At 39.6% G+C, this 27,533-nt stretch overlaps 1 protein-coding gene across 7 annotated transcripts in view; it reads right to left on the reverse strand.

Annotated features, from left to right (window-relative positions):
• Positions 1-27,533, reverse strand: part of atp8a1 (ATPase phospholipid transporting 8A1) — a 91,775-nt gene that overhangs the window by 10,166 nt on the left and 54,076 nt on the right. For all 7 annotated transcript variants that reach the window (XM_029511771.1, XM_029511773.1, XM_029511769.1 and 4 more), the window contains 10 exons: positions 25,642-25,706; positions 21,697-21,869; positions 19,171-19,354; positions 17,373-17,483; positions 11,970-12,044; positions 10,483-10,605; positions 6,464-6,542; positions 5,511-5,572; positions 5,188-5,244; positions 4,714-4,821 (listed from right to left, as the gene is read on the reverse strand). In XM_029511771.1, coding sequence (XP_029367631.1) covers positions 4,714-4,821; positions 5,188-5,244; positions 5,511-5,572; positions 6,464-6,542; positions 10,483-10,605; positions 11,970-12,044; positions 17,373-17,483; positions 19,171-19,354; positions 21,697-21,869; positions 25,642-25,706 — 1,037 coding nt within the window. The remainder of the gene's footprint in view (positions 1-4,713; positions 4,822-5,187; positions 5,245-5,510; positions 5,573-6,463; positions 6,543-10,482; positions 10,606-11,969; positions 12,045-17,372; positions 17,484-19,170; positions 19,355-21,696; positions 21,870-25,641; positions 25,707-27,533) is intronic.

Below are 27,533 nucleotides of genomic sequence, written 5' to 3' on the forward strand. Positions count from 1 at the left end.
AACTGGCAGATTTGACAAGACCAGCAAACTCCAGGAGGTCCTGGAAGAAATTATTCACATTCAACCAATCTGATAAAGTAAAGAACATCACGTAAATCCTCTGACTTTGGACGAAGACCTACAGAAGTCTTTTAAGCTTCCGTCTGTAGGACTTTCCCAGATTTCAGGGGGAATCTTGCACCTCGCTGATTGTGGCTAGGAAAGCCCACATTCTCAGCAATTTGAGTGATGTTAATGACTGTCATTGTAATGGTAAATTAGAGATGAGGTAATCCACTTCTTCACAGTTCACCCCAGAGGCCTACAGCATGCTCTAGATTCAGCAAATAAGAAAAGCTAACTTCAAAACTACCAGCTACACAACATCCCAGAGATACTAATATCCAGAAATATTAGTTGCCCAAATGCACAGAGCTCCTTTGTATAAAGTAGTTTGACTGAGACTGAGAAAAGTCAAATCCTGCCTCAGCCTTTGCTGTGGTCTGCATCAATCCATGTTGATTCTCCAGTTGCCTCATTCATTTGGTGTAACCACACAACACTGTTCATGCTTGCTCCAAGGACAAAAGGGAAATGGAAGGTGAAACTGCAATTTTGGCCAAATGAGATTTCAGCCTTCCACAGTCTTAGTTCTGGATACAGAGTTTATGTTGCTTATTGATAAATAGGTAGCAGACCTAGTACAGTTGAGAAAAACCAGATGAGTGAGGATGACAGAAAAGAGCATTCTGACAAAGAGAGCATCTAAAAAGACGAAAAGACAGCTTTCTCGGATAAGTCAAATCCACAAATTCCCATGGAAAACAAACCATGACTTTCTCAGCTGGGTCCTTCTCCAGTTCTGTGCTCTCAGCGTGATGCCTAACAAGACATGGGCAATGAAAACATGGGGGAAAAATTGTTTTACCTCAACACTTGCAACGCATCAGTCCTGACTACAGATATGTGACACATGTTTATAGCAGATTAAAACTGATGTCACCAATAATACACACCATAATCAGCTATATTACCTGTGTGATATGGCACAGAGTGAACTTAGGGATCTGAATACAAGAGTTTGAAAACACTCACATGAAAAACTCATGAATCTCAAAGAAGAACCAATGATTCAAAAGTACCATTGAAGAACAAAGTTAACACCAGTGAAAAAAGGGGAAATTATTTTGGGTAACTTTGGAAACCAACTGTCAAAGCCTGCATGTTGAAGCACTCACTCTGACTGAGTACTTGTCTTTAGTTTCCAAATCCAACTGAAATGATTGGAAACCAAAAACGGTGTGCTCTGAAAATTTGTCAGACACTAAGTGACCAATTTGATTTGAAGCAATGTTAATGTCGTAAAATTATATTTAAAATTAGGATTGAGCTGACATTCGGTGGCCAGGCAATTTACCATCTGTCCCAGCCCCCCCAATGGATAAGCAGTATAGAAAATGAACGAATTAATGATATTTAACAATGACTTTTTAAAATGTAATGACTATAATTACAGCGCCTGAGTCCACATAGGGCTCAGGACTTACGTTTGTATTTTTACAGAGCATTGATTGGCTAAGTGAGAGGTTGGGGTTTTACTCTACAGTACGTCCCCATGCTGAGTATTTCTAAGCCAAAAGATTATTATCAAACTATTATCTGTCTACCTTTCTCGATCAGCATGTCACCTGATGGGTGACAATTTATGTCACCCATGGGGTCCCATAGTTAGATCAGTACAGTATGAGTCAGAAATGGAAGCAAAGGAAACTAGCGCAAGAAGACTTTAACAAATGAAGTGATGACTGAGGAGATATATTTTGAAAGGACGCTCAATATGAAAGTGTTCCTAGGACAGCCTATAGTAAAGCCTACATCAAATAAGTCTACCCATGAATATAAATCATTCTTTCAATATATATATATATATATATAAATGAAGACATATCACTAATTGAATGTGTTTTTCTGGGAAATTGGTTTCATTCTCATAATCTCATCAAGAGCTCACAGAGTAGCAGATAGCAATGAATGTATTCTTGGCACAGTGCACATCAACAATCTTCTTGGGAAAATGATTCCTGAAGAAATGTTTCTTATCATGGAGCTTAAATTCTGTAAGAATAAAAAAAACAAAACAAAACAAGACTTTAAGTGATAGTGAGAGCTGCCCAGCTGCAGCATACAATGATTCATGAAATAGCAAAAGTGTTTGTGAAAAGCAAATTGTACTGTACCAAAAGAGGAGGTGAGGCAGCAGACAGCAGGTCAGTGACAGAAACTATGTGTGACACCTCCTCCGGTGAAGCTAGGACGCTTACTGTGCCAGATTACACTGCTTGGACTGACTAATCTGACATTTTCCTTTGATATCTGTGTCAGACAAAGCGAAAATAGGATGGGATCTGCGGTCTGGGTCCGAGCCAGTTTGGTAGAAACTGAGAAAAGCATACCGACTGTTTTAATGTTTTATAGATGGATCCTGCACCTGCACCTGTCTTGTCAATTGTCCAAGGAACATTTTCCGGGACACTGATGAATGCGTTTGCATGAAGCTGAGCCCTGCTTGACGTCTCTTATTGAAGGCTGGGTAATGAGTGAGAGCAGAAACAGGAGGAGAGTGCTCTGGTGTCTGTTATGTTGTTGGCCCTGAGGCAGTTTTTCTACTGGCAGAGTGAGGGGGCTGGGTTGGGGGGGCTGTCAGGGCGGGGATGTCCGTTAACAAAAAGAGAACAAAGAGGAAAAAAGCTGATGCAACAAGTAAAAGAGATAAAAAATATAGAACGACATAGAGCACAAAACTGTTTGAAGATTCAACTACACACTGAAATGGCTGCGGTAGAAAATGTGGGACTTCACCAGGGTTAAGAGTAATTCTGCTCTTCAGAAGCTACAAGGTCTTGGAAGATGAGATTGTGTCTCTGATGCCGTCTCAGGTTTCAGAGAGATGTGTCCCTGTTTGATGATGTACTGGCATCCCTGAGTTGGGGCAGGGGCATAGGATTACCAACTACCCACAGGACACCATTACTGTCTTCAGTCAAGTGCTGCAGGCCGTGGATGAAAGCGCCAGGCTTCACAGGCAAGAGATAGGATGAAGTTAACATACCCATTGTGTGTGTGTCTGTGTGTGTACGCACACACAAGTGAGTGAGTAGGAGCAAAACAGTCAGCATCTCTGTGCATGTGTGCTTTGTTAGTCATGTTACTTACTCTGCCATGCACATACAAGGATACAGCCCACATATGAGAAACCAAAAATATTGTTCCAGCGGTGACAGATTTGTTAGACATGAACATAACTTCCAGACTTTTGCTTTGAATCATCAGATAATGAGCAGTAACACACATAATGGTATCACAGCAAACTGTCTTTTGCCTTTAAGGAGAACAGTTAATCTGTTTATGTCAACAGCTCCTACTTATGTACATGAAATGTACATATTTAGTACAGTTCTGTGGCATTATGCTTTGCAGGAGGCTCTATATTATACTGTAGTTGTTTATCATGAGACAATGTGTTCTTAATTTAGGTCTGTGCCAAACATCAACAGACCATCTTCCCTTTCACATAAGGAACAGTTGTTTTTGTGGGTTTTTCCTGCAAAATGTCCCAGTTAAAGATCATTTTAGTGTGCTGCTATTCAGGCATAATCATTGAGTCTGCTCCGAAGTGAGATCATGTCACAATCATGTTGGTTGGAATCTCTGATCCAATATCATCAAAGATGGCCAAAACTGGTGTAAATGTAACTACGACAAACAACTGAAAAACTTGGTAATGAGCTATGTAACAATTTACATGTTTACTAAGTCCCAAAACACAAAAATTTGAAGGTGGTTGCATACAAGTCCAAAACAATTTGATCTTTCTTGTGACATTTCCTTCAATCTAATACATCCTCATTGTAATCATATATGTATTTCACTCAGCTTACTCACAGTGAGTTGTGCTTCTTTGTTATAATTAATTTTAAACCGATAACTTTATTGTTCACTAACTGTGAGAGGAATATCTTCTTGTCTGTTCCTGGTTGTGTAGCCTTTTCCTTTTTTTTCTAATAGCATCCTGCTGTGTTCTTTCTCCCTAATGAATAGCAACCTCATTTTCATTCCCAGAATGCACTGAGAAATATCGCCTTTGCTTAACAGGCTCCCATTAACCACATGTGGTGCCCCATAGAGACAGCAGTCACATTCATGTGTAGATAACTATTTAAAAAGGAACAAAATGTAAAGTTGGTGACCTACCGTGCATATTGCTAAGATTTAATGAACTTTAAAATATTTTTCTATACAAGGAATATAATTTCTAATCTTGGTGATTGTTGGCTAGATTTTTGGGACATCAGTGTGTACAGCTGATTTATTCTCGTCTCTCTTTGTTTTGCTTCCTGACTGCCTCACTGTTTCCATGTCACCTGTGGATACTCAGAGCCAAGGGAGGGCAATGTAACACAAACACTGGGCTAATTGGCCCAATTAAGTCATTATGCAACACAAGCCAGAGGTCTGACAGTTTACACTCCTGTGGCTTTCCTTACACAGTGCAGTGTCAAATTTAACAGAATTTTCCCAACAGCTTCTTTGTGCAGAAAATGAATTATGAGACATTGCAGGTATGTTGGTGATAGACAACCATATCAGCAGTTTCTTTTAGTACTGAGCAGAGTTGTTTTTGTAAGAGACAGCGCCTGTGTGCGAAAGCATGTACATGCTAGCTTTAGCGTTTACCTCGCCTGACATGTCAGGAGCCAGAGTGATGAGGGGCCACAGGGATGAGTAGATAATGAAAAACACCACCCACAGGCCGATGCTTCCCCAGATGGCGATGTGACTGAACTGTTAGTAAAGAATCAGATGACAATGAGACAACAGCAAGTTTTAAGGATTTTTATTTATTAGACATTTGAGCTTGACCACAATTTAACTACTGGGATTGGCAGAATCTTCCCACATTTTTTCACAATTTTTATAATTTGGCCTGAAACGTTTTCTTTGGCTGGCCTCTTATTCCTTAAATGAGTTACCATACATAACATTTTATTGGGTTCATATTTACAAGCCCAATGAGACCAAATCATAAAGGGATTTGGAGATAAGAGGAAAACGTAAAATGTGTCACAAGTATCTGTGGTCACATAAAATGGAGGAAACTGGAAAAAGATAACAAAGCCTTAGTAAGAAAAGAGAGAGCCATCAACTTACCATGGTCCAAGATGAGGTCTCAAGACCAGCTTTAAGACAAACTGTGATGACCACAAACTGTTGGCACATAAATCATACTGACATTAGACCAAGAAAAAAAAAAAATAAAAAATCAGTCATAAGGAGGAACACAAGCGAATTTTCCCTATGATCATTTATTTGTTTTACTTAAAATTTAAAATTGGAAAAGACAAAATGAAAGGTACAAGAAAAAGGATATATGACTGATGTTAATTCACAGAAATTTGATAACACTTGGCTCAGACACCTGAACTGTTTAAAATAACAGAAACTGTGCCTGTCAAGAACATTGGAGCACTTACTGTGTAAACCATGTTGCCTAAGAGGAGATAGTCTGGAGTTCTTCCGCTGCCAAAAACAGTATCTGCGAAGGGAATCAACAACAGGAGCTTTTGGGTGAATATCGTCTTTTTTCAGCTCTTTGGTTTCACACTGAGTTCCATTAGGTCATCCATGGAGTAAACAACCAGACAGCACATAGGATATTACTTTAACTATAGCTGAGTGTGAAGGATGGTGTAAAACTTGGTTTGGGATTTGGATATAAAAGCACACCGAGGAAAGTGAAGCAAGAGTTGCAGTGAAATGCTTCTATTAATCCTTTGAAAGAGGTTGGATTGCGAATTATCAGCAGTGTATGACTGCCAGCAAAGAAAGAGAGGCTCCGTTCCCCTTTACTTCCGGCTGGTCACATGTCCTGTGTATGCTGAGGCTTCGCTGACAGCCTGTCAGTCAGAGTGAAGGGGCTTGGCGCCTTTGTTTGGAGAGCAGGCCCAAGCTTGTGTGGTCCTCAGCTCTGGCCAGCAAAGACTTAGAGACTCAAAGATCTCTATTCTCTTTTCACTAAAACAGAAAACTTGCCTCTTAATGTGCACAAAGATGCACAATTTACCTTGCAAGTAAGATTATAATCAGGCTATACACAGAAAAATACTGATAAGTGTTTATTATGACAAAAAAATTCCTGTCAACTAAAAGGAAAGTATATAACTGAGTTGTGTTTTTATGAAAGACAAAATGTGAATAACAGCATTTAAAAGTATTCAGCAGGTCACTGTGCACCCATGTACTGTGCTGACAACATGAACGTATGCTTGTTGGTGTGTTTTGCTCTTGCGGCAGCACACACGTTTTCAATTCATGACTGGATGGTTGAAGAGAGAACTAATTAAGACAAAATGCGAGTTTGACTGTCCTCTCTCTTCATCCACTCAGTCTGCTTTGAGCCATGGTGGGATCTCTGGGAGCTACTTACCATGCTGGAAGGCTTTAAGAGGGAACCAGAAGAGGATGACGGAGTGAAAGAGGCCATTCAGACAATGGGCCCAGAAGACCTGCAAAAAGGAGGGGAGAAAGATGGAGGGGAAGGAGACGTGAGGAGGAGGAGAGGGATGGGGGTTGGGTGGTGGCAGCAGAAGATTCCAAGAGGAGAGAGTGACGGGAAAGGGGGGGGGAAAGCATGAGAAAAGGGTGTGGGGCACTCCAGCCTTCCAAGTGACCCCTGACTTGGGCCCTTTGTGCTGGCCCAGTGCTAGGCTAAGTGGCGGTTTTGTCAGGGCCTCCTCGCTGAATGGCCACCCCGCTGACAGACACGTTGTATATCCAGTTTGTGTGTTACGGGGAGAGAGAAGCTGCTGAGTGTATGTAGGAGCAGTGAAAGGCAAGTGGACAATGTCATTGTGCAGGTTTTAACATTTGAGTTTTGTTTTGTTTTTTTTTTTGGATAGCACCGCATTTAACAGAATCAAAAAACAAACAAGCAAACTGCAAAAGAACTGCAACATGAACACACAAAAATACAAAATAGATCACCTCACCGCAACTATGAGAACGTTTTCAAGATTAATATATGCGCTGCCAGTTTGAAGGTTTCCTTTCATTACATTTCATTAGGCTTCGGCCCTTTCATGTGAGAAATTTAAACGGTGTAGGAATAAATGACAGGGGAGTTTAAACAAGCAGAAATCAGTCTAGAAACACACACAGGGAGAGTGACAGGTCTGACAGAGATTAAACTGTTTTCATGGTAATTATTAAGAGCCTGGAAAATTGTAGTGTGGACCACAGGCTGCATATGTGTCTGTGTATGCAAGCATGCAGAGTTTGGATGAGTCCTTTAAGTCAATACTCCCACTCCAAAACCACCTTGTTTCAAATTTACATTATGCAATGGCAGAGCCAAACTAAACATTAATGGGCGATGTAGCATGAAACAGCCATGAAATCTATTCTGCCAAAAGCCACTCCACATTAGTGCCCCCTTTTCCTCCTCTGTGCTGATCCAGACATTCGTGTTAATTCTGAGAGTTGAAAATTTGTGAAACCCAGAGTGTAAACGGCTGACGGAGGAAAAATAAAAACAGAAAAAACATCACATTTTAATCTTTGGCCTCTTTTTAATCATTGAATCTTGGCAGACAACCATTCAGAGGCATATTTTTTTTTAAAGCGACCCTTTCAACAACTTCAGCAAATCTGTCAGTACAACATAAAAAATTATTTATTTGAGACCAACTTGACACCCTGAAAGTAAAACCATTTTACGCAGGTTAAAGTCGGATTAGAATAAATACTTCTTCAGGAAAAAGACACGACAAAGAAGGGAAAGACAGTAAACCAGGACAGAGTACAGCGAAAGACGAAGTCTTGTTCTTAACTACGAGTCTTTACAATATTCCTTGGCCTTAGTGGCATGACCTCCTCACCTCTCCTATTGACCTGTAGCAGCCACCCCCCACCCAGGATTACCTTACCCTCCAACTGTGTACACAACACCCAATACACTGAGCATGAGGTGGTCAATGGCTGACCCCACTCCTCCCACTCAAATGTCTACTAAATTATCACTAATGTTATAGTCACATGTTTATCCCAATTAGCCTCCCACTGACAGGCTCAGCTTTGCATCAGCCTCCTTCTCAACTATCCCGTCACAAACATTGCAGGGGTGCAAACAAGCCCCACTTCCCCTCCACAATAATGAATGCTAATGAAATCAATAAATGTTCATAATCATTTGTCACAGTGGGATCCTCCCTTTCACCCCTCCAGCAACCCTGCTCTCTTTCTTTCCCTTGTGTCCTGGCAAGTTGCTAAGGATTCATGAATGAATGGCCAGTCTGTAAAGATTCAGTAAAGTAAAGATTCAACGCTTTGAGGAACTTCTAATTGGAAAAAAACAAAAACAAAACAACAACAACAAACAAACAAAAACAAAACAAAAAACAAAATGAATAAACTAACAAACACAACTACAAAAAAAAAAAAAAAAAAAAAGAGAGAAAGAGAGAAAGAGAAAAAAAAAGGCATGACAGCCAGTAACTAAAATTGAGCCTAATATTTCCAGAGATTTCCCCCCCTTGGTTTCGATTTGGACAAGTGAGGTAAGAAGAGGATAAAGGAGAGTGAAACAAAGAATTTAAGAAGTGATCTGGTAAACAGCTGTGATCGCTAAAACCACATAAAGTGGATTGTGGGTTATTAGAGTGAGTTAAGTGTCAGGAATATGTAATTAAAGGTGAGCTGACAACATAGTTGAAACCCCGCCTCAAGTTTTTAACATCCTCAGTCACTCCCCATTCTCCCCTCAATACAAACAGATTTAATTCACAAAGACAGTATCTGTTGTGTACAAAAGAGCCAGGCGTGCAGAAAGACAGGCTTCGAGGGGCCAAATTCCTGCTGGATTTTCTCGCTTCGCCTCAGGCCAGCTGCAAGGAAAATATCTCGGGAAAAGAGTGGACAAGCCAGCAAAAACAACCTGCTGACCTGGCCAAGTCATCATTTATGGGTCTTGGAAAATGTGGTCAAACAAAATTGAGGTTCATTTACTTCTAACTATCAGAGGCATACTTCTGTGAACCTTTTTTGGCATGAAAACCTTAATGAAGTCTGGAAAAAAGTTAATGAAGGGAAAATCCACCCCACGAGCGAATACTGGCAACATATTGAACTATAAAATCAGCAGTTGTGAGGATATCTATCTTTGATCTGTTGCATAATTGATTGGATAAAGATGTCTGATACTGTCAATGCTTGTAAAAATTATATTTATCTATAGACAAAACCATGGACCTGTTTTTTTGTTTTGGGAAAAAAAAAAAACTAGTTTTTGATCAACCATTAATTTACAATTTTTAAAGTTTTCAAGTGGCAGCTGAGATTATAAATTCATTATTACTGATTAATCTGCCAGCATGGCTTTGATTATAAAAGTGTCAAAAAAGACTGTTTTAATTCTCCACAGTCTGAAGAGCCTAAAGACAATCCTTTCATTTGAGAAGCTCAAACTGGAAAATATTGAAAATGACAAAAGAGATTATTTGACAATTCAAACATGAATAGTTCAACTAATCATCTATTGGTCAAACTTTATTGCAGTGCTAGTTTTGTAGAGAAAATATCTCTGTCTTATACACATGGTCTGGTCCTTTTTCAAACTTAATCTGACATCCTTGCTCTGAGAACAAACAATTTTCCCTGTTAAACAAACTGTGTAATTTCCTCCCACACAATGACAGCACACTCTCCCTATTCTGTCTTCTCTCCAATTCTTTCTCCTGCATCCCCCCAACCCATCTGACCTTCTCTGTCCCTGACCGTCATGGCCAATCCTTCTTTAATCCACCTCCATGCGGTGCTAACCAGGTCACCACGCCTATGAGGAGGGTCCAGGAGTCTCTGGCTCAGCATGGAGAAATGAGGAGACATCTTTATTACCAGCATGGAAAAGCTAGCAGACAGCCCCCACCACTAGACAGAATAGGTCAAACCAGGCCAAACCAGGGTACAACAAGAGGCCTTCTGACGATAGCTGCTAGGTCACTGTGACGGAACAGACGCAACAACATGACAAGAACATCTTAGGTTATTAATGTGATGTTAATTGGATGTAATAGCTGCAAAATCTGACCTTTTCAGTTGTGTGTTGTAGCACAAAATTATTTCTTTATTGTGCATGATACAATGAAAAATTGCCAAATATGTGTATGGTAATCATTTGTTGAGCTATATGAAATTCCCAAAACAGGTTGTAAAGATAGAGTTGTTTAAATAAGAAACTCTACGTAACAGTCCATTCGGCCATGGCTACAGATGAACTGCTGCAAATAGAAGTTTTGGAAAACTACCAAATATGAACTATCACTAACCAGGTTAATAGTTTAAAGACATTAACTTATGAAAAAAAGTAAGATAGACGCATTTTTATTACTATTTAAATTAGACATGCATAAAACATGCACATACAGTGCAGATTATAGAGACTGATGTTACCTTGGTATTAAAACCCATGGCATTCTGGGACGTTTTGTAGAGTTCTGGGTATTTCAGCATGTTCTCTTTCCTACAGGAGCGCTCAAATATTCCCAGAGTGAGAGGAGGCAGAGCTGTGAAGATCTACAGGAAAAAAAAAAAAAAGAATAAATAAATAATGATTCTGAGAATCATCACTGGTTTCATACAAATATGACAGTGATGTAAAATTCTTACATCACTGAAAGAACAGTTTTCCTATCTTTTAGAGGCCAAATTAAAAAGCCAAAGTCGTTTAATCTCTTTGATTATTTAACACTTATGACACGTGCATCTTCACCATTAATATAAATTAACATTTGGAGCATAATTTTTTTCATGCTGTTTTCCATTTGCTCCTTTTGTTTTGTTACATCACCAGTGACCTTAAAACCCTGAAGGATCTTATTTTGATTTGTCACGCTTTAAGTCTGTTCATATGCAAAACCCATCTCCAGTGAACATCTGTGATACTCTTGACGAAGAAACAGGTATTTAAGCTTGGCTAAAATGTAATTTCTAAGTGGTGTTGTAATGTTGTTTAGTACAGCAGCTGCTGGGAGAGTAGTGTGGGTATTGTGTGTTTGGGAGGCTCATTGGGTCAGTTGGTGTGAGTTCCTTGCAGGCCCATCTGGAGTGGGAGTCTGTTAGACCAGTGGGTCACAGGACATGCTCCACTGGACTTGTTCCTTATTCAGAGCCAGGCCAAGGAAGATCTCCAATAGGGGGCGGATTCAGCCCACTGCCTTTGACAGACCCCCACTGACTCACAGGAATTCCAGTTTTTGGATGAAGTGAAAGAGTTTCCACCCCCAATACAATACTGATTCTCTAAGTTGGTGGTTTATGAAATGAATGCAAGAGGTAGTACTGTGAAATGTCCTTGTCACTTAACAGTTTGCACCTCTCATAGATTATTTCCATTTGAGGCTGATCAGGAATGTGGGAAGATTTCACTTCACACTTCTCACATTCATTTCAGTCTATTGGATTGAGTGGATTTGAATAAACTGTTTAAAGTTACACATCATCCTCTTGTGGTCTCAACAGAAAAGTATACTTTTCTGCACATTTCTCCCTTCTATTAAAGTCACAACAGATATGAAATATGAGTTAATTAGCGGTGGTCCTGTTATAGAGCCCTGTGGGACTCCCTGTATCAGCAGCCAGGTCAGTTGCTGTTTCAGCCATCCTATCTTTTTTATCATTCAAATATAGCTGCCCTTGCTAACTGCATTCTTTGGGGCAAGTGAAGCTGTTGTTCTTTCACATTCACTTCATAGTTTAGGGCACAGAGGGACTACTGACTTGACAACAAGTCATAAATAAAAGGTAAATTTTTCAGGATGTTGATGACATAGTCACGCAACAAAGGGATCAATTTTATGGCAACAATGCAAATCAGTGCTGTGCTGGAGAGTGACAGGGTAAAGTGGGCTCTTTAGAGAGTAGATTTTATAAACACTCACCACGTTGTACAAGCCGATACACCAGCGCTCAAAAAGAATCTGACCGGAGAAACCATTGACAAACGCAAACCAGATCTGAGGGACATAAAAACACATCAATGAAACACGATGACAGACTTTCCAAACACTCCTATAAATGTGATAATCATTCTTTTTTTTTTCTTTCTTCAATTTTATGTGTAAACACTGACAACAAATCTGCTTCAAAGATACATGATTCACAAAGAGACAGCAGGTGACAGTGATAGTGTGTGTTTGTGCATGTATGTTTGAATAACCAAGCAAAATAATGATAATGGTGAAACTGACATAACTGCTCTCTGATTATAAATCTTAATGACAAAGAAACTGTAGGGATGGTACCTTGTCCCAAACACATTTTAGTCAGCAAGCCATTTACTCTTAAATTAAATACTGCAGGCTTCACTCAAATAAGAGGATAAAAATACCAAATCTCTGTAGTCTTTTCGATTGCCATTTATGCAATTGCATGTATGCTTCCCATCAGTGATGGAGAGGGTGAGTGGTCACTATTATCTGATTTAAGACAGCCTCTCTGTGTCTACAGACCAACTATCCATTTTTCAGACACACTACATTCTTCACTGTCTTACAACAAGACACCTCAGATAGTGACTGCATAATCCATCAGTCTTATATTATGAACAGCTCATAGAGAGAAAAAAAAAACTCCTGTTAATATATCTTTCAAGCATGATACATTTTGCTATAATAGTTGTTTCTGAAAAGAAAGAAGAGCAAATCCATTCAAATTCTGTCCTGTCGATGGGAAAATCTAAATGAAATGATCCTGAAGCTAATACGCATTTGTTTGAAGTGCTGACTTGTGATTAATGTACCACTAGTATCATTTACACAAGTTTCAAATTCGGTAAAGACATAAGGAGCAAAAGATTAGAAAAAAATGAAATGAGTGATAATGGGAAAGTCAAGAACTCCAGATATCACCTCCGTGATGCAAATTGTCCCCTGAATTGATTATGGGATTAGTTACAAACCTATATCACAGCAACTGCGTCCCTTCAAAACCAGCCTGCAGACATGTGGGTGACAGACGAGGTTGGTTGAAGGGGCAGAGTTGGGCCTGTGGGACTCTGAATAATGGAAACTTTGATATATCATGTCAGGAAAGCGAGACAGAGGTAATGGAAACCATATGTTAGGTGGAGATGAGGCTTATCACCATATCTTGATTCATTATAGTTATCGGAACAAAATATGATCAAGACAGAAGCCAGTAATTTGTGTAATGTTATTTTAATATGTAATATAACAACCGAAAATATATTATAGTGTAAAAAATGTCACGTGGGAATTTTTCATCGTTGCGAAGATTTATCTGGCTCATCCTGTAGAAAAAATTCCATGAACAATATGAAAATCACTTGAATAGGTTGAATCAGAAATTACTCTTCACATCCAGTCATCCAGATCTGGTTCTTGCTCATGCTAAATCTGTCAAGGGGAACATCAGGGGTGCTGTGTTTTGGACACAGCCAAGCAAGCATTTCATCGCTTCATTTAACTTCATTATGAAGGCCTGAACAGCTACAAATTCTTAGATTGAGACAAAGTCTGTTTCAGGGCCCCACCCACTGCTGCCACTTTCTTCACGACCAATACCAATCTGCCACTGGCCTTTTCCATCTCATCGTGTAAGCATATGCATGAAAGCAAATGTCTGTCACCCCACCATCCGCTACCCCTCCCATCCCTACCCTGCCATCTCTCCCTTAATTCCCTCAGTCAAAGAGGGGAGACCGGGTGTCTATAGCTGAGGTCTGTTTTCATGAATGTGCCCCCAAACTTTATCCCTCACCTCACCTCCCTGCCACACCTACCCTCCAGTGCAATCAGGTGCACTCTACCGTGAGGAGAGATATATATATATGTATATATATATATATATGAGGTGGGCCTGTTTTGTGGGATGGACCATGTGGCCATGTAGCCATGAGAATCAGAAGGTCGACAGTACATCTGTTGGCAGTGTGATAATAGCTTTAGTCGTTTTGGATCTTGGCTTGCTGAGAAATACATTCATATGCCGTTGCTATGGGTTATGTTTAGGAAAAAGCTGAAGCCATGAGGCAGGTTCAACCATTAGCGTGGCTTAAGCAATGGTAACGAGAGGCTAGCGGGTAGGTCAAACTGCTGAATTAATTACAGCTCTGCTCAATGAGAGGCTCTGGGCTGATATATTGTTGTGCTAAGTTAAAAAAGGTTCCCATTCATAGCGTGTGGTAACTGCTTCTCTGTGAGTGTTTCGGCCTGGTGCTTTGGATCCCAATAGCGTCTCTCTCTTTCTCCCTCTCCCATCTCTTGAGGGACAGATGCATTGATTTGCTCATTAAGGGAAGTACCAGGCAGGATTTTTCTTCTTCTTTTCTTCTCCTCATTGAGTGCCACTCAGCAGAGGGGTGTGGCTGGCCTCTCTCCCCGACTGCACATCGTGAAAAACAGTAATGGGGAGAAGCTGGAGCTAAGAAAAGGGGGATTGGGCAGCGGCTAGCCGATCAGAGGACTTCTGCATATTCATCAGTGAATCAAAAATCATTGATTCCATGGCTGTGCCACAGCTCTGCAGGCCTCTTCTAGAAGTTGGATGAGGGGTGGGGGGATGCATGACATTTGTCCCCAACAATGTGAGTCCAGATACTCTTAAGCTTAGCATGGCTGAATTGCTAATGGAATTCATGCATAGAAAAGGCACCAAATAAAGAGGAGACATTAAGATGGAGTTGATGTGCTAGAAATACATGGAGCTACAAACACAGGCTGTCTTGCAATGCCAGGCAAAGCCTCGTTTCATTCAGGGCACGACTGCTCAGAAACTCAGATGTTCTCCGACTATGCCGAGTGGCACTGAATGAGCTTTCATGTAATTGCCTCATAAATGCCAATTGTCCATCAGCCTCCTCTTTAGCACCCTAAAATATGTCAATCAAACCCAAGTGGCCAGCTGGATTGTTCGCTTGAATTTAGTTGCTATGGCTTCTTTTGGGAAAGTCTTATAGCTTGAACGTAGTTGAATTTTTTCACTCCTCTACTTTTGTTAACAGTGTAATTTGTAACAAAGTTGAAGCTATGAATTCTATTTTAAGTTCACAAAGAGCATATTGTTAAAAAATAAGCAATTATAACTCCCTTTTCTATCACACAGAGTCAATCAGGCTTCAGTCATGATCACACTTAAATTCTCCTGATTAATTGTGGTGCACACGGTGAACAGCATTAGCACAACAAACACAAACAAATAAATACATAAAACGTAAATACAGAAGGAGCCAGTGGTCAGTAAGTCATCAACTGGGTCAAGATTTAGCCTCAGTGAAAATCCTGAACGATCAAACAACTCTTCTGGGCTGAGTTACTCACATTCACATCTTCCACAATAGTTGCAGAAACCCTTACCCTCCTACTCCATGTTTTTTTTTAATGAACCAAAGACCCAATGGATGGAGAGGGAAAAGAGGCTTAAAAAGAGTTTTTTAGTCCTGGCATTCAAATCGTAACACACACTGTACATGACAAAGGTGCTGGGAACAAAACGTTAAAATTCCCATCAACATCCTTGACTCTGTCATTGCAAAGTACCCAGACAGTCAATGGGGAAAACATGTGAGCACAAAAGCAAACATTTTAGTGTAACAAATGCAGCTTTTAGCCATTCCCGCAGGTTGTTGGTGTGTTAGATGTCAGTGCCTTGCAAAACAGGCACATTTAAAATATTGGAGCTGCCAAACAATGAAGAAATGTCCTATTGAATCCTTTGAATCCCCTGAAGGAGCATGGGGGAAGGGGGAGTTATGTTTTCAGAAAGTAACAAAAGGTGAGCTAAAAAGAAGCTCACCCTGCAGACACAACTATAGATGTTATGTTCCACTTGAAGGAAAAGAACCGCTTTGGAAAAGGAGCTGGTATGTTTCAAAGAGGAGCGGCAGTTGGACACAGAGAGAACGGATAAACAGTGTTGAGAGGCATTTTGACCAGGTTGTTGATGTGATTGTAGTGTACAGCTCAGCTCAGACAGAAAAAATGAGAATAAAAGACAGAGCTTGGCATATTCTTGATTTTGTGTCATATATACAGTACATTAGAGATGGTGCCACCTCTTCTGGACTTCTAAGTGAAATGCTGAAAAACACATGTAATGTCTTTGCCCAATGAAAATTCAATTTGCTGAAAATTTAATTTCATTTTGAACTTCAATATGTAGCTGGTATTTTACCTTATGTGAAAAAGGGCAGCATGATCAAGCAGTTGCTTTGCCTCCAAATGCTGTTACGGCTTGGAAAGAGACAGACTGCCCTCTTTCATTCGAGGTCACATGAGGCCAGAAGCAGACATGGAAGAATGTTAGAGGTGGTCTACTGATTTTCCACGGCGTATGAAGTTGAATGAGGATGAAGAAGGGGATCGGAGGCTAAGTGTCGTGGAAAGATAATGAGCAAAAGATAATTTTAAAGTTCTCATATCATCCATGACAGGTTATGTGCTGGAACTACTTGAAGAACACGTGATTGATGCTTTCCTGCCACTGCTAAGTCACTGGTCTCCAAAATTCACCCAGAAAAGATAAAAGAAGAGTGTAAATCATTTGGTCTCTATGGGTATCGGACAACATTAGCAGGGATTGTCTCCATCACTGCCTGTGAACCTGACAGATAAGTGGTTGAAAATTGATGGATGGGTATTGCACTGCTTTAGGCAGCAGTATAGATTATGCTTAAATGTTAAAATATGTTTTTTTCTTTTGTATTACCGAAGGTCCTTGTTGTCTTACTTTACTTTGCCTAGTTTTTGTTTTCTTTATGATGGTGAGGATAGCCAAAGAAGTTTTCCAATAATGCATGAAATACATAATCTCTAATAAAAATATAATCTGAATCAGGAACAGCATCTAATTCAACACTTGATGAAGAGAATTTACAAAGCCCAAGTTTCTACTTCTGTCAGACGAGTGCCTGGCTGATAGATCAAAACATTAGGGCACTCCATATGATAAAGCTGCTGCTGATAGGAACCACTTAACCTGTCTGGTCGTTCTTGGTTATAGCTCTGAACCTGCAATCAGTACTGGGTCTGTTATTTGTCAAATGCCACAGAACCCACTGCACACCAACACACTGCTGATATAAAGTGAGAATGGCGCTTGACGCTTGATAGGAATAGTATTCGTTTTCTAGACCAAGTAAAGTTTGAACAAATATTTAATCTGTTATCAACTGCCTCACCATTTACCCAAAACCTGACATGGTTTTATGTTTTTACATACAAATGAGGGACGACGTTTCTCCCAAAGTCCCAAAAATGACATCTGAACACATTTATTTCATGGCATGATGGCCAATTTGTTTTAATTGTCTGTGCAAGTATTACCTCAATGATGTAAAGGACAATATTCTTGTAGAAGCAGTACAAGATGCACTTGGCTACACGGTTGTAATTCCAGGCTCCATGAACAAGCAGCAGATTCTTCAAGTATTTGAACTGTGTGGGAGGGAAGTAAAAGGATAAGATGAATGAATAATCAGAGTCTGTTGTAGAGTACACTGCATAATGGTCTTTCGTAATCAGAGATCAGTGCTGGAACACTACAGCAATTGCAGGAACATCAAGATTAAAACAAGAAGAGAGTTAAAGGACTGATGAGGCATTGTGGCCAAAACTCTCATCAACACATTCCACAAATTTCTAGTCAAAGAGTGAAGACCAAGCTTTGAGTTCCTGAAATGTTATATGTGGGTTCTTGTCTCCAAAGCCTCACAATAATAGTTTAATGCCTTTAAGATTAGACCTCCATTTAGTCTCAGTGGTGAACTTTTAGTGCAATTTTTGAAGGATAAGTGTGATTACATTGGAGCAGCCCTCTGTACATGTGCTTCATCTTAGTTGGCATCTTGTCATCTGCCAAAATGAAAAGTTCTTAAAACTTCTCTGAAACTGAATCAGGAGATAGGAAGAGTAAAACTAAACTCACATGTTTGAGAGAAACATAATTAGTTTATTTGAAAGCCTGCTCGTCTGGAGTAGCAGTGAAGTATTCCTCCATGAAACAAAAACACAGCGGCAGCTGCAGACCCCTCGAATGTTGGGCTCAAACATCAGTTACCACTGATCTGAGCTGATGACAGATGGACAGCAGAGGTTCCTTAACCCAGAGCCTCTTCAATGTTCTTTTGCTGTTAAAGATAATTCTAAGCTTTCAAGTATTAAATCTTAGACACTGGCTCCCTAATGATCTACAACAGCGAGGAGCCCATCTGGTTCTCAACAGCATTAATATAAATCATGAACAGGAACAGAAAAATAAGTTACACAACTTCTCAGGATTGATTTCAGTTTGCAGTCGCAAATTACGGTTAATGTAGCGTTACGCCAATATATGGAAAACACCACTGGAAGTCTGGAGGTGTAATTTAATTTGATGCTGGGACACACAAACTAAATCGATTATAGGAGGCCACCTGTCTTTAAAAGACATACATGTTCTGCATGCCATGTAAATTGAAGGGGGCACTTAAGACAAACCTAAGTCTTTTGGATGGTAACTGCACACTGCAGCACAGAGAGTCCGCTGTGTTGTAGTCAAGCACCAGCTTCCCATACTCAAAAACCCTGTGGCCGTAATACTGTAGAAAAAAGCTGTTCTGAGTGGCTTGCTGTGTACAAACAGCCACGATATAAGAACTACAGTGTTTTGTTTTTTTTTTTTTTTGCTTACCGGTATCACATGACAATATAGACTTTCAGTAACATTTTGCCAGGCTGTTTCTGAACAGTAATATGGGAGTTGGGTGTCGGCAGGTGCCTGTTTTACAGGGGTGACTACTTCACTCCATAAAGCTAATGTCCCAGTTTACATAAGACCTTTTGTTACTCAGTACAATGTGCCAAGCTATCACTAACACATTTTTCGCATGAGAGGACAATGAGGAGAGTCACATCTTGTAACTGACTTTTTGAAAATAATAATTGGTCTTAATGTTTTGTATGGTGGATTTACAGTCCAGTCATCTTCTCATCAAGTTAAAATGAGATTTAATCAGAATCAGATAATGATAATCAAATTATAACTTGTTAAGTTCCCACTTTACACTTTACATAAACACATATGCTTCCCATCTCTTAATATGTAGAAAACAATATAACTGGATAAATATGTCATCTAGCTCACCTGGGCAATAGAGTAGTCGGAGGAGTTTGCTGCCTGCAGACCCTCGTTGCCTGAGATTCCCACTCCAACATGTGCTGTCTGGATCATTCCCACGTCATTTGCACCGTCACCAATGGCCAGTGTGATTACCTTCACCTGTTTCTTTACCATCTCCACCACCTCCGACTTCTGGAGAGGAGACACTCTAAAAAAGGAGCAGTAGCACAGGGAATGTTACATAACAGGAACATGGCAAACTAATGAAACTAGATATAGCTACATGTTAAGCCGTAAGTGCAGTGAACGAGGAGAAATCTGTCTCTCTAAAACTGCTGTGACAACCATCTGTCACAGTCAAAAAGAGCAACGGTGAAAGAGAATGTGGGATTATACATATATCTGGGAAGTTGGCTGATGAATGACATTTATACATTTATATTACATATAAAAGAGTGTCAAAAGCATTACTTGTACAAAGCCAAACATAATGACATAATGACAAAGCAAATGTGATAAAGCTGACATTAACACATGTGCTTCTTTTGTATGAATATATCTCCACAGTCTTTGACTTCAGAGTTATCATTGCTCTCTGCTTAACTGTTTGAGGACAAGCAGATTGATTGTTGTCATTCAACTTCTTTATGTCTGATTTAACCATAATGTCAGCAATATTCAGTGACTTCTGCTTGTGTCATTTTTTGTAACATCATCTTAAGAAATGCCCAGTGGGCAATGTGACTCTGTGGACCTCCTGCCCTCTACCTGTACTTTCTTATTTAGCTGTGTCTTGGATTTTTCTGGGCTGCAACCTCTGTACAAACATAGTGACCACAGTGACTGCCTCTCTGTTCTTATCCTGTGTCACCCAGCAGTCCAGCACCTTGTTGCAGGGCTGTGCAGAAGTGTGGGTGTATATACTTGTACTTTAGAAGGACACACAGTTAGACCCAAAAAAAATTTACAAATTGTTCTTTTCTCTTTCTCATTGGACTCATCCTGTTCTCACTTATGTCGCTCCTTTTCCTTTCATTAATTTGCACTCGAGCTCACAAAACTACTTGTGGTCTCTTTTTCACTGTCTCGCTCCTTGAGTTGGAAAGATGGGGCTAACTTTGTTTTTTAATTAAAAATAAAAAACAAATCTTGGTGTGTTCCTTTGTCTTTGCCAACAATGCACACTCACCTAAAGTTTCATATTTTACTACATTCAAACGAAAAGCCTTGAGTACTAGGTTTCCATTTATGTAACTCCTAAATCCAATGAGTTGCAGTTGTGTCTTATTAAAAGGGTTGAATGTTTATGTGCGCATGTATTTGACAGTGACAAGGGCTGAAATGAATTAACTGGGAAATACCAATATAAAGACTACTAGTCATATTCTGGAAGGAGACTTTCCCCGGTCTACTGCTGTTTCTCATTTCATCCTCTTGGAGACCCTGTAAAACCTTCTTAGTAGGTTGACTAAGCACAGCCAATCATTGGGCTGATGCCTGTGACTCATCCTACGGTTTTTCTTTTACAGGACTTCCAACTTTCAACTTTAAGCCCTCAGCAAAGTCTGAAGACTTCCTCACAGGGGTCTACTCTTCGTCCACTAAAACAGGGATAGTGCATAGTAAAAACTGTCTCTAGAGATGATGTTGTAAATGCCATGTCGGTCTTTAGCTGTGAAACTGTTAACATTTATCTTCTCCAAAGTTTACGAGCCCTCATTTATCTTACAGTGTCTTAGTGCCCACTGAGTATGCAGATGGCAAAGGCAGTAGAAGTGGGGGAAAAAATAAACTAAAAAATTGATGTAAAGCACTGAGTCATAGTGTGGCACCTCAGGGTTTGCTGTTTTTCTGAGAATATAGTGCTGACTTCTGGCCCCAGACCCCGTCACGGTTGCTTGAGTATTTAAGTACTTCCTATTACTTATGTGGCCTGGGCAAGTCAACAGTGCGCCTTCATTATGTTGAATCTTGCCGTTTAAATTCACAACTGTCACACTTCTTTAAACTATTGCCTCACTTTCAGCTTCTCAATTGCGGGGATTTGCTGGTATTCTGTTTTATATCACTGAAATGGGTTTCTGGTGAGTGATGACGTAGGCTTCGACTCTGGGGTTGTGTGATGGACAATTGTATACTATTTGCAGACATTTTATAAGCAAAACTACTAATTAATCAATCTTTAGCTGCAAGCCTACTACCTCACTTGCCCTCTCTATTCTACAACTCACAAAACCTAACATGATTAGTTTTGTCAGAATCTGATGGTCCATGAGTACGATTCCTCTCTTTGACATGATCAATGGCATCAGAAAAAAGTGGCAAATTGCAAATATTCCGTAGATGCTTGGATGGCTTCATCTCATGTGTGTGCAAGGCACTGTATTCAAGTATTACAAATGTAATCTACTTTAAAATAAAAAAATTAAATACAGCAAAAACAAAGTAATTAGACATATAAAAAGTATCAGAGAGGGAACAAGAACAATGCTTTCTTTATGTGAAATAATGGTTCAACTTTTATTTTATTTTTTCAGAGCTAAATCTTACCTGCAGCATATGACAGCTTTACAGGAGAGGGCAAGGTCCAGGAAGTACTGTCTCACTCCGAATGTAAGGGCATATTTGAGCGTCTTCCCATCAATAATGAGAGCAAAGTCATTTTCCTTATAGAGGGCATCTCCCAGCATTCCACAGTGGTGGCTGAGTATTTCCCTTGTTCCCTATGTGATGGAAAACATTTCATAAATTTTCAGTGTTATTAGTCAATTTAATTCCAAGTCTATGGTGTTATATTTGCAAGAGGTGATATGCACTAATATTACGTACTGTTTTTGCCCTTATGGTTTGGTTTTCAAGAATGACCTCAGAGCATTTGTTTGTTCACATATGAAACTATATGAGACAGTAATTAAAATCACTTTTTCATTTGCAGTATTTAATTAAGTAATATGCTACATTAAATGTAACATTAGCTTTTTTTCTAACATTTTACAACTTTTGTCTCACCCTGAGGAAGTTTCTGTGTTTAAGGAAAGCAAAGTTATTGTCCTTGAATAGGAAATAGGATTTTTGAAAATCAAAAAAGAAATAGTGAAATAGGTTTTGAGACAAAATTTCTCAGGGTTGTGATTGAACCACAAACTATAATGGAAACAACATATTAACTACATCAAAACGAAAATTTCAAAAAGGTCAATGGCAATCCTGTGTAAATGTAGGGACATATTAAGTTATAACAGCTTGCGTAAAATTCAATGCTCACTTATTCCACCTTTTACATCTAATTGTGTATAACTGTGGGCATCAACTTTTAAAATAACTAAAAATTCAGTAATTTTGCTACAGAAACGAGCCAATGCGAATCATAAATAAAAATTATTATTGCGCTCACACAAAGCCACAAATTATCATGTAGTGAAACTTGATGACTTGTTTTATTGCTTGTGTCACAACATTTTGCACTGCAATATGCCACAGTGGCATTCATATCAAAAGGGTTTGGCTACTTTACAATATTAGGAAGTCCATTAGTCCATTATTCTCTATTCAGGCACTCAGTGTTTCAGCTCCCAAATGTTCATTTTGCCACCACATATTTGTTTTAAATAGTTTAGGCAGATCTGTCTATTCATACTGCTAATCCCCAAATCCTGTAGAGCAGCTGCTCTTGATATTTTATATATTTATCCTTTTTCTCATGCCTATTACAGTCAGACCCTGGCCATAAGGTGATAACACGGACGAGCTTTGCAAATGGATTATGTCAGCTAATGCAATATATACAGCTATGACGATGATTGATGATGAAAACCTACAAACATGAGGATATAGTGTCCCTGTATATAGGACACCTTGTCCTCATATGGACTGGATTGATGGAGAGGTGAGATCATCATTGTATTCATCATTCAGTCATCTTCCCCACAGATGGTGAAGCCATTAGGAGATAAATTTTTTTTCCATGGAACTATTTTCTGAGGGACCAGGAGATATACCACATGTTTAAAAGATATTTAAAAAGGTTACCTGGCCTACAAACTATTAGAGAACCATTCAATATCTATAATGGTGACATCACAGTATTCAGTAAATGTATATATATATATATATATATATATATATATATATATATGTAAGTACTGATAGTTGAGAATGTTCAGGAAGAGTTCATATAGACTCATAACAAATATATTGTACATTTGACAGAGCATGCAGCATGGAAGAATCGAAATTGACATATTAGAGGAGTAACTGTGGGTTATATGACAGTAGAATGGTGAAATACAGACATAAATGAGCAGATACAACACAGTGTATCAAACATAATGTGCCAAGCAGATGGTCAAACAGCTGTAATCATTAAAAAATGGTGGTCATTAACAGGACTGAGGGAGGAAGGGGGTATGGCCTGGTGCTGGGGTCAAATACGTCAAAGTAGTCAGACTGTACCAGGGGAACCATGCAACGCTCACTTGGCATAACAAAACTCTGAAACCCCAGCTTAAAGGAAATATTTGGAGAAAGGGGCTTTACGTTACACAAAGCAAGAGAAGCAGAGTGAGAGGCACACACAGAAAGAGATGATGGATTAACAGAGGAGAGAAACCGAGCAAGAGGATACAAGCAGAAAGCAGCTGTGAGGACTTAGCCGCCCCTGATTGGGTGTATAAAACAGCACGAGATGGTGAGCAGTGGACAGGCAGGTTTGGATGTGTGAGTAGATACAGGCTGTGAGATCTAGATTCAAGACCAAGCAGAGAATTTAAGTCTCTCCATCTCAGCGATTTTAGATGACATCTCAGCATAAGTGCATCTACGTGTGTGCTTTGTATGAGACAGTATATGAGAACATATTCTCTGTTTGGGCCACAACCTATTAATCACATACAGTGATAAGCTAAGTTTACCATTTCCTCAAGTGGAGATACCATTTCCTCCCTAATTTCCAGCGAGGAATTTTAGTGTTAATGCTCCACGTCTCCTCCTAAAGCCCCTTTGTTATGGCTATAATGACCAGTTTAGCCTATGTGACTAGCTAGTGTTTGGTTTTGGAATGGGTATATGGCCTCCATTCAGAAATCTACAAGAGCTTCCCATAAAGACAGAGCTCCATTGTTGATATTGGCCTGAGTGATATTGCCAAAAGGAGATGACACATAATGTGGAATCTGGACATTGTATAGATGCAATGTCATGTCTTCAAACTGACCCCACCCACCAAGGCGATGTTCCAAATTAGTGTGTGGACATGTTCTTTAGCTTTGTTATTCTGTCATCTATCATCTCACAGGAAAATACACAGCCAGAAGAGGTGAATTATGTGTGTTTTTGCCACAAACTATTTTTTCTAGTCAAATCGTTTCCCTTAAAAATAATGATGAAAATAATATCGCCTTTTGATCTAGATTTTGTTATTAATGACAAAACAAACACAAATAACCTTTTTGTGTTAAAAATGAAAATTATGAGCTCAATTTATCAGTAACTGCACTTTTTAGTGATTAATAGACTAATTCTCCATAAGTTCTGTAAGTTCTCTAAATGATTAAATACACTGACTAGAAGACAAAGCTTTTCAAAATGACCTAATCTTACCTTGGAGACTAGGTTTCACTTTGGGAATTTTATTTCAAGTAAGATTTAGTACCGGGGATGTCTAAAACTTTGTTCTCCCATTTCTAAACACAGCAAAGAGGGAAGCCATGCTCCAATTACTCTCTTTCACAGCACGAGAGCACTCATTGCCGGTCCTGATGCCTGGTCCTCTGTTCACTATGCTGTCTTCATCTTGGTGGAGCGTTTTAACAAAATGCCTTATGTAAGCATCTGCTCAACCACAGGAGAATGGGAGCTGACATTTCAAAGTGCCAGTCCATGTGCTTTATGAATCCACCGACTCCAGATTTCTACCTCTACTCTATTTATCAGGCTTAACGACTGGCTGACAGAGTGAAGGCCGTCCATCATCACCCCAAAACACCCCCCTGCCGGTTTCCCCTCCTTTATCCACTTCTTCTCACTATACACCCCCTGTCCCGACCTTCTTGTCCATCAAGCTAAACCCCATCAAATTTTTCCTCCATCTGCAGATCCTCTGCTTAACCTTCTCTTGATGGAAGTGCAGGCTCTTGCCCTTTCCAGTCTCATAGACAACAGACAAGGCTCTCCTGCTGGGGGTTGACCAACTTCTCTGCTGGGTGTGTGTTAGAGATGTTGAAGGCTGATCTGAAATTTATGGTGGCTGTGTGTGTGGAAGGTTCCCCTGTGGAGAAATCGTTCCAGTTTGGAGACAAAGACGGTGTGCAGAAACCAGGGGATTGCTATACTTGTGTTTACTCATTAATATTTTTATTAAATTTTTTTGTAACCTTTGTTACCTAAATCAGTGTTGCCCTAAATGTTTCAAGTTGTTGTTAGCCTTCTTGACCTGTGAAAATGATACATCTTTCTATTAATGTAGGATATTAATAAAATAAAATACTAATTACTCACATCCAGAGTGTCCTCATTGATCACCAGCATTCCCATGTTCTTGGTCAGAAGCTTGCACGAATGTCCTAAAGTAAAAATAAAAAACAAAAGATGAAACACGATGTTTTAAAGAGAAAATTAATTTGTCTAGAAGACATTTTAAATTGAGAAATCACAACTGAATTTGTAAAAATTAGGAAAACCTAAATTACCCTTTAGTTCAACAACTTATCTGCATGGGAATCAAATATACACACACACAGACAGAACACAAATAAAACAAAAGACAAATAAAGGATAGTATGGGATTCTAAAATACATTTTGAAGGATAGGGATTAAAATGTTACAGTGTCTCAGGACATGACTAATGAGTTTGGTTTACAAGGGTTTGTCAGTTTCCTGTTTTAATAGGCGGTTACAACACTGAGTAACCCAACATGGCTCTCTGGGGAGTATTCCCCTCAGCTCTTGGCTGGGACAGATGCTCAGGGTCACCAGCAAGGTGGTAGAGCGCGCCTCCCATTGGGGAAAACAAAAATGTTTCTTGAATCAAGACTGAAGCCTTCAGTTTTGAGCTGGGCTGTATGGAAAGGCTAAGATCTGTGGCATAACCACATGAATATTTGTGGGCTTCAACACTTCTGCTTCTGTCTGGAACGAGATTTTCGTTTCTTTAAGGTGGTTACCACAAATCCCATGTTTTGTTAAGACATGGGTGGCATTTCCTTAAAGTGAAAATGAGATAAGCTTATGTATAAAACACACAAAAACACATGGTAATACTCAAACAAAACTGTGGACGCACAATATACAAACATAGAGGGTGGCTTGCATGCGGAAATGAGTAGGTTTCACCCCCAGAGTCAAAACCAAACAGGGCTGGGGTCTGGGGTCTGGCAGATTGTTTTCTTAAGTGCAAAGGTGCAAACGTCCAAATTTGGCCAATGTGTGGAAAATGTCTCCCCATATCAACACTGTCTCTACCCCTTTCCCCCTTGTCAATTCTTGCCACAGCCCTTCCGCTTAATGTGTTTACCTTGAGCTCATTTGACTGCAGCAAACTGCCCTTTTTGTATTTCACAAGAGAAAGTTGAATTCCTGGCCTTTCTCCGTCTCAGCCGGAACTAAAGATTCCTCCCAAAGGAATTGAAGAATGTGTAGCAGTGACACGCATGTCACAGTTATCTAGGATGTTGCCTCTGGCACAGCAATTAAAGATACTAATTTTTGTCACAAAGGCACTTTCAAGGGATAATACTTGGTAACTAGGATTTCAGGGGGAACGAGAATGGATGCAAAATTAGCTTTGAGTTAGAAAGATTATTATGTAGGGCTTTTAGTTGTGTGAATAAATGAGGGGTTGTGTTTCCTTTTTAATTTGTCTTTGCTTAGCCGTAATTAACAAAGCATTGCTTGTGTGCTTTTCATTTGTGATACCCCCACTGAAGTGGGCAGTGTTTCCTGACAAACTGACCAGCAGGCACTGTCCTTTCACTCAATTCTGGCTCATAGTGGTTTCAAACACTATGTACGTACAACTCCCCTCAACAAACAGCTCACAGCACTGGGAGTTTATCCCAGAGCAAACATTGCTCTTTCCAGAGCACAGCAGCCAGACATGCAGCATCAGAGTAGGTACTGTACATTATGTCATGATTTCTCATCTTCCATATCCCTGCTTCATAAAAATGTGAAATAAATGAACTGCATTTATGCTCTACATTCTGTGCTAAGATATGTGGGTGGTTCAGGCCACCTTGAAATGTAGAAAATTTCAAAAAAGAAGGATTAAATTCTCCAGTCCAATGTGTCAAAAGGTGCACTGTTAAAACCTCACATTAGAGATCAGCTTTCAGTGAGGAAAATAGTAAAAAACAAAGTCAATACTGAACGCAGATTTTACAGAGCAACT

The sequence above is a fragment of the Echeneis naucrates genome, chromosome 10 (genome assembly GCF_900963305.1).
Source record: "Echeneis naucrates chromosome 10, fEcheNa1.1, whole genome shotgun sequence".
NCBI classification, from domain to species: Eukaryota; Metazoa; Chordata; class Actinopteri; order Carangiformes; family Echeneidae; genus Echeneis; species Echeneis naucrates.